Below are 11,356 nucleotides of genomic sequence, written 5' to 3'. Positions count from 1 at the left end.
TTTCTTAGCAAGGCCAACAGCCTACTCATTTGGGAAAGTGTTCTTTGTGCCAATGGTACTTGATACTTTTTCTCTAGGAAACACTTGGAAGCAATTCTGGGACAGTTATCTCATTTTCTAGATTAGTTAAAAGTTCAGGTCACCAAAAATTGTGGATTAAAATACTAAGCAAGTAATAGGCAAGGAGTTAAATCTACTTTCTAGGTCCTCTCAAGCAAATCAGTACAGTGAGGCATTTCTCAGATTCTCAGATTCCTGCTTCTGCTAACCTGGGGATCAATGTTCTGGGGGACCAATAAAATTCTTCTGCCTCCTCCATAGTTTCTTCATGGCTATGATCACATCTTTGTTCCTGAGGGTATAAATGGCAGGGTTCAGCATGGGAGTAACCATTGTGTAGAGCACAGAGACTGCCTTGTCCATGGGAAAGGTTCGAAAAGGCCTTGCATAGATATAGACACAAGGCACAAATATGATGGTCACCACAGCAATGTGCGAGGCACAGGTGGACAGGGCCTTGCTTCGGGCAGCCCGGGAATGGCTTCGGAGCATCACGAGCAGTGCTGTGTAGGATCCCAGTAGCACAAGAAAACACATCAGGGTTACCAAGCCATTGTTTGACACCATCAGGAGTTCTAAAACAAAGGTATCAGTGCAGGCTAATTTAATCAACTGGGGCACATCACAGTAAAAGTTGTCCAGCTTGTTAGGCCCACAGAATGGAAGCCACATGGTCAGTGCCACCTGCACAATGGAGTGGATGAAGCCTCCCACCCAGGACGCCACCATGAAGAGCCCACACACAGTGTGATTCATGATGAGTGTGTAGCGCAGAGGCTGGGAAATGGCCACGTAGCGATCATATGCCATGACAGTCAGCAGGAAGATCTTGATACCGCCAATGAAGTGGAAGAAGAAGAGCTGAGTCAGGCAGGCACCAAAGGAGATGGTAGGGTGGCCTGAGAGCAAGTCCACCAGCATCCGTGGTGCAGTGATGGAAGAGTAACAGAAATCCAGGAAAGAAAGGTTGCCTAAGAGAAAATACATGGTTGTGTGCAAACGTGGATCAGAAGTCACTATGGCCACAATAAGGAGATTTCCAGTTACAGTCATAAGATACACAGCCAAGAATACAATGAAGAAGAACAGCCGGAGTTCCCATACCTGGGAGAGCCCCAGTAGAACAAACACTGTCACCTGGGAATGATTTGCTGGATTCATTTGCTTGGTACAAACCCCAAAATGAACCTGCTGAAGGAAATGTACATATTCATCAAAGGATCTACAAACCTCTGTGAAAAATTTTCTTTATTACCTTTGGGGAATTTCCTACTATTTCATTTTCCATGGGAAGAACGTTTTGGGTGGTTCTATAGGACACCAAGCATGTATACATTGTATATTGGTTGGTCAGACCAAACACCAAGGAAACTCAGGAGGACACTGATAATGTTCCTCACTTAAGGGAACTTTTGTTCCCTTAATAATAATAATTAGCTCTCACAAACTGATATAAGGGAAAGATTGCTAAATTGAAAATGAAATTCAGTTTTTCCAGTACCTATGACAGAAAGTTGACCAAAACCAGCACCAAAGGCTACTATAGTTTAATATTTGACAATTCATATGGTCTTCCTTGATTTACTAAATCTGACGAATCCTCCCATGTCAAACTTTCAGACAGAGTCTTCAGGGGGTGACATAGCTATAATTTATATACCAACATAACAAACAAGTTGAACATCATACCTGTGAATAAATATTCAGATGCCTTTTGGGATCAGGTCCTGCAGTTATATTTTGACCTCCAGGTCATTTAGAACTGTTGTTCTTCAAATGTATTTTCACCTTTCTCCAGGGTGTTTAAAACTGGTGTTCTTTAAATGTATCTTGTGTTCAAGAAGTGATATCAGGAAAGATACACACAAACAACACACACACACACACACACACACACACACACACAAACACCACCCTCAGTTTTTGAAGAATACTAAAGAACAGAATACTAAAGAACAGAAGAGCAAAATAGAAAACACTATTCCTATACTTTACAAGGGTGGTAAAGAACTAAAATTAGACAAGAAAACAAGTGAAAGAAAAGGCTTCCTTTCTTGAGACTTGGAAAAAGAGATTTTAGGAAATATGAGGAAGGGCAATTAGAATACTAAATACCTCCAATGACCTTGGATATCTGCGTTCATTTCAGGGACCTAACCCAAATAATAATTTCTCATATATATGGGAAAGAGCAGGAGAAAGCTGTAAATGTTCATTGAAATTTGAAATCGCCATCTAAATGCAGAGCTGCCTCATCATTTGGAAACATTCAAAATAAAAGGGGTATTTTTACACATTTAAGTTATTGTAAGAGATACTATGAAAGGTGACTTATAAAATGCATTTTGGGATAAATTCCTTCATATTCCTTAGTAGAAATGTGAAGTGCCATTTCAATTTTGCTTAATTTTAAGAATAAATTTTCCATTCCCTTTGTTATTCTTTATCCATTCAGTTAATGCATAATAAGCACCTTCTACTTATTAGGTATTGTGCTAAATACCAATAACTTTATAAGAAGCTGACAAAAATGATTTAGTGTGATTCTAAGTGTTAATACTCTGCATAGGACTTCACCTTTAGACCCCAGCCTGCCTGTTCAGTTTTATCACCTAAATAGTGCAAGTCCTCTCACATATGTGCACTTTATGGTGTGAACTGCTCAAGTTTCCAGGACTTGTTAAGTTCAACACATGTCCTTGACTCCCACAGTTAGCTCATTAAGAACCATTCTCCAAGATGTAGGACACCTATGGAAACTTATATTGAGCAACAAATATAATATAACGACTTTTTTTTTTTTTTTTGGTGGTACTGGGGTTCCTGGAAGCTCTTCTACCTCCGGTATACACTCCCACGGGCTACACTCCCAGACCTATTTTTTAACATTTTTATGTGGAAACAGAGTCTCTTAAGCCAGCGAGGCTGGCTCCGAACCAGCGCGATCCTCCTGTCTCGCCTCCCAAGCGCGGGGATTACAAGCATGCCCCACCATGCCCGGCTAATATAGCGACTTTTAATTAATTAATTTATTGGTACTTGGGATTAAACCTGCGGGCATTTTACCTTCAAGCAACACCCTCAACCCTTATTATTTTGAAACAGTGTCTTGCTAAATTGCTGAGGGCCTCACTAAGTTGTTGAGGCTGTTCTCAAAGCTGCGATCCTCCTGCCTCAGCCTCCCAAGAACTGGGACTACAGGCAGCAACACTTATGAAAATTTTTGAAATAAATACTATGCTTTTAGATTTTCTGTGAAAAATAATAGCTGAATGATTTGAGTATTTAAAAGTATATATATATATATTTTTTTTCTAACCTATTTTGATGTACCTGTACAATTTTGTTGAAATATTTATGCAGAATTGAAAACTTGAGACATTAGGGATTAATCTTTGTGTATTTATTTTGGTTTAAATTTAACAAAATATATCAAATCTCGCAAAGTAGTCAACACTATATGTAAGGAGATCAACAGAATTGGAGGATTGAAACCAGCCCTCATAAGCTCTTACTATAAAGCTGCAATAATCAAGTGGCTGCAGTGTTGGTTAAATAGTACACAAAATGATCCATGGAACAGAAGAGATAGCCCAGAAGTAGATCCACAAAATATAATCAACTGATTTTTGACAAAGAATAAGACAATGCAATAAAGTGAGATAGTCTTTAGTAAATTATGGGAGAACTGGATATCCACATACACAAATACACTCTAGACACAAACCACATCCTTCATAAAATCTAAAAAACTGGAATAAATAATGACAATATAAAAGTATATGTTGTTGGGTGTGGTGGCACATGCTTGTAATCCCAGCATTTGGGAGGCTGAGATAGGAAGATAGTGGTTCGCAGACAGCCTCAGATGCTTAGTGGAGGCCTAAGTTTTTTAAAAAAGGCCTGTTTCAAAAATAAAATAAAATAAAATAAATATGGCTGAAGGTGTAGATCTGAGGTAGAATGCTCCTGTGTTCCATCCCCAGTAACACAAAAAAGGTATATAAAGTAGGAAAATGCTCAGAGAAGAAGCAATTAGAATAATAGTAACAACAGACAAAATAGAATTGATTACATACATTTTAGCAACCAATATTAATAAAACATAGCATCAGAGAAGAAGATAAAGCAATCTTAAAGATTTATGTACTTGCAGCTTTAAGCCATACAAAGAAAAATATATTAGTATTACAAGAAAAATACATGATAAGCTCATGTTCCAGACATGACTAAATCATGTAAACCAAAAATAAGAGTATAAATTTGAATAACAGATTTGACCAGCTTGAAATAACAAATATACAGTGAATTTCCTAAGAAAGTAATATTCTTTCAAATATTTCTTCATTTTTCTTGTAAAAAACACTATGTATTGAGTCAGAGAAAATTGCAAATGGCAGAATTTATGATATATTGTTAGAAATTAGCAGTAGAAAAGGAGACAAAACAAACAATCCACTAAGAAATGTTAAAATATATTTTAGCTATTTCAGATTAAGAAAATATCTAGTGTAAACTTAAAATCTAATTTGAAACTGTCAGTGAGCATACTACATACCCGATTTTGGAAAGATTAAGCAAAGTACCAAGAAGAAAAAAACAGCCATAATTTTATACATTTGAAATTAAAAAGAAGGAAAATATAGGGAGTAAGAATCCAACAAAAGACACTATAGAAGAAAAATATAGAATCCTGAGTAAAATACCCTTTTTATCCTGACACTACCCTAAAAGTGACTAGAGACATAATAAAACAAAATGTTCATTCTTTGAATAAAATAGTAATCTAAACATAAATATTGACAAGTTTGAATAAGAAGGAAAAGGAAACACATGTATAGAGTAGTAGGAGCTATAAAAAAATAATCTATAAAAACATATTTTAAATTGTGTATATTTGCACAAATAAATCTTAAGATCTAGGAAATAGTGCTTAAGTAAAACACAAATACACCAGTTAATTTTAAAATGTGAAGAACATGACAGTAGAAATAATAATTAAATTAATTAGTCCAAGTTTCACCCCTTAAGCCAAGCGTGGTGGTGCACATTTATAATTCCAGTACTTTGGAGACTGAGACAGGAGGATTGCAGGTTTGAGGCCAGCCTCAGCTACTTAGCGAGACCCTGTTTCAAAATAAAGAATAAGCCGAGCTTGGTGGTGCACACTTGTAATCCCAGCATCCCGATCGCGCTGGCTAGAAGCCAGCCTCACTGGCTTAAGAGACCCTGTTTCCGAATAAAAATATAAAATAGATCTGGGAGTGTAGCCCAGAGGTATAAGGGTTTCCAGAAACCCCAGTACCATCAAAAAAAAAAAAAAAGAGGTGTATACTGTGTATGTACAATATGTAAATGTTCCCCTATCTTCCAACAAAGTTTTTTATTTTTATTTATTATTTTTATTTTTATTTTTTACAGTACCAGGGATGGAACCCAAGAGCATTCTACCTCCGAGCTACACATCTAGCCCTATTTTTAAAAATTCTTTATTTTGAACAGGGTCTCACCTAGTTGTAAAGAGCCTCACTAATTAGCTGAGGCTGTCCATGAACCATGGTCCTCCTGTCTCAGCTGCCCAAATGCTAGAATTACAAATGTGCGCCACCATGCCTGGCTTTCAATAAAGTTTTTAAAATAGGAAAAATATGGTACAGTCCTATTTTCAATAGAGCCAAATGCCATAAAAATACTCAGAAATAAATCCTACAAGAACTCTTACCTATGTGAGAAAAATCTTAAACCTTACAAACTTACTGACTTACTCAAATGCCATGTTTAAAATATTTATTTATTTATTTATTTATTTACTTATTTATTTATTTGTGTGTGTGGTGCTAGGGATTGAACCCAGTGGCATTCTATCTATGAGAGCTGTACCCACAGCTCAGTTTTTTACTCTTTATTTTGAAACAGGGTCTCACTAAGTTGCAGAGGGCCTCACTAAGTAGCTGAGGCTGGCTGTGAACCCACATCCTCCTGTCTCAGCCTCACAGATGCTAGGATTACAAGCGTGTGCCACCACGCCTGACAAATATCATGTTTTAAATGGTAGCAAATCACAAAAGCCAGAGGTATAGCTAAAAATGTTTTGATCCCCTATGATAAGTTTATTTTTGCAACTTCGTCAAAATACAATTGACAATTAAAAACTGTTTTATGTTTGAGCTCTAAAATTTGGTAATTTGCATGAGACAGACATTATAAAGTATTCCTTGCAATCCAGATGACTGTTGTACCCACCACCTCACATAGTTACCATTTTTATGTCTAATGTAAACTATGCAATATAATATTGTTAAATCTATTCACATGGCTTCACCTGATAAGAAAAAGAAATATTTAAAATCAACCTTGAAATAGCAGACAAGATATCTTGTCTAGACTATTAGAGAATATACTAGTTAGGATTCACAGTTTCACACAAACCTTTGCTTGTGGAAACTGCATCAGAAACCCTGGATCCTGGTTCTCCATTTGCACTAAAATATATGTGACATTGGGAAACTTACTTAATCTCTCTTGACTTCAGTATTCCTGTATGTAAAATTAAAATGATAACAATATACCCAATTTACCTCACTGAGATATCAAATAAGGCAAGGTATGTAAAAATAGATACATAAGGTTTGATGTTTTCACCAACCTCTATCCAGGTTTAAGCAATTCATTGTCACAAATGTGATTAAAATAGGACAGGGAAGAATTTGCTTGAATTTATCATGCCCCCAAACTTCCTTAGATAATAACACTTCAAGGTACTATGTCTTTATCACTGGAAATGTAAATATAGATTTATATATTTAACTGGTTAAAAAGATTATTAAAGATCCTTACCTTCTTGTATTGTATTTTAGATGACGAGGTAAAGGAATAACCACTTTGATCATTGGGAATAAAATAAAAATTAAAAATAGATCTTAAAATACTATAAATGTCTCTAGAATATAGATTCTGGGAGGAAATTCCTTCTGCCTTAAGGACCAAGAATTGTATGTTCCCTTAGTCTCAAGATCTCTACACTGGACAGCTAACAGGTGCTCAATCATGCAGCAGTTGCTAATTCTATAATGCAAACTTTCACAGAGAAGATCGTATATGTTTCAGAACCAAAAATCAGCTAGATAGAGCCTGGCTTTGGATCCCATTAACCATGCACATCAGGGAAAAGTCTCAAAGTATTCTGGGTCCAATTTGGAACATGTAAGCAATGATAACTGCCTGTTTTCAAAATTATAAAATGCGCATAATAACACCATTAAGGATTAGGTAAAGCATGAAATCAGATAATGTATAAAAAGCATTTAGCTTGATTCCTAAAAGAATGCTATATAGTGATACCTTGAGTAGACACTTATGGCTATATCTAGAAATTAGAAATATATTTGGCTGTCAGGTAAAGGGTGGGACAGAGAGGGTGAATTTCAAAGGGAAGGAACAGATTAGGAAAATATGTAGAGATATGGCAACTGGAGATATGCATGAGTAAGGTCAAAGCATCCAGTCTGAAATAGAAATTTGAGTAAGAGATAATCTTGAAAAAGTAGATAAAGGCTAGATTATATTCTCACCTGTAAGTTTTAGATAGGATTCCTATTTTAGGTTGAGTTTCTGAGCAAGGGAGTCAGTAAATTAAACCTACACATTAGTATCACTAGCTGTAGTGTTAGAACATTCGATTTAAGTAATAATTTAAAATTTAGGCTTTTATTTAGCTCCAATGGTTTATATATCTGCCTTTAGAACAGTACTACACTGTTTCAATTATAGTAGCTTTATATGGTTTGAAATCAGAAAATATACATCTTCTAGCTTTGTTCTTTTTCGAGATCGTTTTGGGTATCTAGAGTCCATATTCCATATTAGGATAGATTTTTTCTGAAAAATAAATATATAAATATATGATAGTTTAACCTAAAAATAGAAAAAAAAGAAAAAATATTCTCTGGTAAGAAAGAAAGCAAAAAGAAATATTGTAATGTTATCTTTAAGTTATCAAAAGCTTGGTATCAGACAAATGAAACTGTTATGTGAGATTATCATTTTTAATTTTGGATAAATTGTTATAATACTAGATGTCAACCACTAAGCCAAGCATGGGAAGGAGGGATGGGGAGGGAATGGGGTGGGGATCGGGTGGGGATTGACTGGCGATGTGTGCATGTATGTCTACAAAAGTTTTTTTTGTATCCCACTATGATGTATGAATACAGTGCACCAATAAAAAATTTAAAAAAATTTAGGGATTACTTCTTTTTTTTTTTTTTTTGGTGGTACTGAGGTTCCTGGAAACCCTTCTACCTCTGGGTTACATTCCCAGACCTATTTTTATATTTTTTTATTTGGAAACAGGGTCTCTTAAGCCAGCGCTGCTGGCTTCTAACCTGCGTGATCCTCCTGTCTCCGACTCCCAAGCGCGGGGATTACAAGCGTGCGCCACTACACTCCGCTGGGATCACTTCTTAACTACTAGAACTGCCAATGTTTAAATCTGTTATTGAATTAACATCTATTTCTACTGAACATGAATTTCTAGTTAGTAATGCTCTAATTTTCTTCTTATTCTCCATCCTGAAAATGGCGAGACCATATCAAGGAAAAGATGGTCTGTATATTATAAAGTTGCTCAAAATCAAGAACCAGAGAAGCTCACTGACACTCTGAGTTTGAAGCATACCCAAGACTAGACTCCACAGTGTCCTTTTCCAATAGGCCATTTCAGGCTCAAATCTTCTAAATGAATAAGACACAATTAAGAAACAGATGAAATATCTGCAATACACTCACCTGGTGCTTCTCATTTAAGACATCCCTGTAGCAATCATGTATACATAAATTTGGGTCAAAACATTTAAGACTGCAAAGATTCCATCAGGACTTTGAGAGGGCTTTGGGAATTAAATTGGCCAATCTTAGCACAGAGGGATTATTGACAGAGCAGGAGGTAAATTGCCAGCCTGGGGCGGGCCAGTCTCTGGGCTCTCCTAACCAGGGTCACAGGGGACCATGCCAAGGACAAGGACAGGAAAGGCCATGACCCAAGTAAGCCATCCCTGTAGGATCAATTAACTGCCCTCCCCCATTGCCATTTCACGGCCCAATTTAAATATTAAATTTCTAATTAATTGTCTCCAATATTCATTTTTCCTATCTCTTGTGTTTTCTTTTATAACCACACCAGACTACTTTATAGATTAAGGATTTAAATACAGAATAAAATGAAAATTCACTAGGAATCCACTCAACTACTTCAAACACATCAATCTGACTTTATTGCTCTCTGCTAATTTTCTTTTTCTTTTAGTTGATAGGACTCAAGGCTTCATGCACGTCATGCAGGTGCTATACTACTTATTGAATTACACCCCCAAGCCCTACTGGTTTTCTCACAGTTTTTCTTGTTACAAATTTTAAAGGTCATTTAAATAGTTTATCATATTTATGTATATTCATAGGATAAATTATATACTGCTCAAAATCCTCAAACTTGTTAATGTTTTAGAAATAACCCTCAAATATGCAAATTCTACTGAATGCTTCTTTTCTATTGACTTTACAAAAAGTTAATGCAGCTTAGGCATCTTTCCATAATCTTGCTACCAAGAAATATTACCAATTTATTACCAATTTTTACTTTATTTAAAAATTCTAACATACATTTTAATTATTGTTGAGAATGAACATTTTCTTTGCTATTTATTTATTTATTTATTTACTTATTTATTTATTTATTTATTTATTTATTTATTTATTTACTGGGGATTGAACCCAGGACCTTGTACATGCTAAACAAGCACTGAGCTCTATCTCCAGCTCTTTTTATTTTTCATTTTGAACCTGAGTTTCACTGAGTCACCTATACTGGCCTTAAACTTGCTATCTTCTGGCCTTAGCCTCTCTACTCCCAGTAGATGGGATTACAGGAGAATACCACCATGCCCGGCTTCTTTTTCCATAACTGCCCGGTTTCTCCAGGGGTCTGGCGTGCTCTGCTGGTCCGGCCTGGGGGCTCAAAGTCCTGCGACCTGGGCCCTGTCTCTTCCGGGCTCCAGCGTGCCCAGTCTGACCCCTGCCCAGGACCCAGGGCCATGCGACCCGACCTGGTTTCTCCAGTGGCTCTGGCTGGCTCCGTGCAGTCCGGCGGAGGGGGGAGGGTATAATATATATTTCAAAAACTAAATTTTCATATTGATTGTCTGAAATGGAAATTCTATTTACACTAACCCAGGTCTTCTAAAAAATAGCAAAATTTTCAACTCAGTTCATTCCCAATATATTTGACATGGGTTTGATATTAATTCTAGAAAGTCTATAAATTCAAAAAGGGCAACTACTTACTGTATGATATCAAACCTTATTCTATCTATATAGTATAGCATTGGAAGTAATTAGTCTGTGGGATTACTGAGAGAGTGAATTTGGACTACACTGTGGATACTGTAAAATGAAAAACTGTGCGTGCCAATCTCTTCAACCAGAACCCTTACTGTAAATAAATCATGACATGATTAGGCCTAGTTAATTCTACTGTGTTATTAATAACAAGAGCTATTAATTCCTGGACAGAATTTACAAGATTCTGTTTTTGACACATTTGTGTGTGTGTGTGTGTGTGTGTGTGTGTGTGTGTGTGTGAATCTCCTTCCAACAGTAACACACAAAGAAGGAAAATTTAGGAACCACAAACAGGATATAATACAATTCTCTGAATTCTGATTTATTTTATCTCAAAAAGGACCACTGCCACAGTTAAAATATAAAGGCAGTCCACAGCATCCTCAAAGCACTACCTTCAGATACTAAGGTGATTTTGAAACTTCCTTAGAAAAATGTAAAATAATGCTCTATTCCCTCAAAAAGTTCAAGTTTGTTCCTTTAAAAAGTAGAGATGATAGTTGGACACAAACCAGAGAAGGTCATCTTCCTAGAAAATATCCTCCTTTTTCTATCATTTAAACTTGAAAAAAAAAACATTCTCTGAGGTCATGGAAGCCCACATAACATTTATTTTTTATATTTATTTATTTAATTTATTTATTTATTTATTTATATTTTTTTAACTTTTTTATTGAACATAAATAGTATACATTTAAACTATATTTGGTGCCCTCTCCCCCCCATCCCGTTTTCCCTTCCCCCCTCCCACCAATGGTTGTCCAGGTTAACCATGTCTTATTCATAATTTTACACATGTTCAGATGTAGACCCTCATTAATCAAGATCAGCCTTCCTCCTCTCCTATCTTTCCATTCAAACTTTGCTGGTATTTCCCCTCCATTATCTGGAGTCCCACTGG

The 11,356-nt window shown here is 36.1% G+C and overlaps 1 protein-coding gene across 1 annotated transcript; it reads right to left on the bottom strand.

The window, feature by feature from the left end:
- Positions 1 to 276: 276 nt before the first annotated feature.
- Positions 277 to 1,221, bottom strand: OR4D5 (olfactory receptor family 4 subfamily D member 5; the record flags this gene model as incomplete). The annotated part of the gene is made up of 1 exon (XM_080707056.1): positions 277 to 1,221. The coding sequence occupies one exon, from the start codon at positions 1,219 to 1,221 to the stop codon at positions 277 to 279; it is 945 nt and encodes a 314-aa protein (XP_080563182.1).
- Between the last annotated feature and the right edge of the window lie 10,135 nt (positions 1,222 to 11,356).

The sequence above is a fragment of the Muscardinus avellanarius genome (assembly GCF_963383645.1).
Source record: "Muscardinus avellanarius genome assembly, chromosome: 1".
Taxonomy (NCBI): domain Eukaryota; kingdom Metazoa; phylum Chordata; class Mammalia; order Rodentia; family Gliridae; genus Muscardinus; species Muscardinus avellanarius.
Note: the sequence above shows the minus strand (reverse complement) of the source record. Positions and strands in the feature narration are given on the sequence as shown.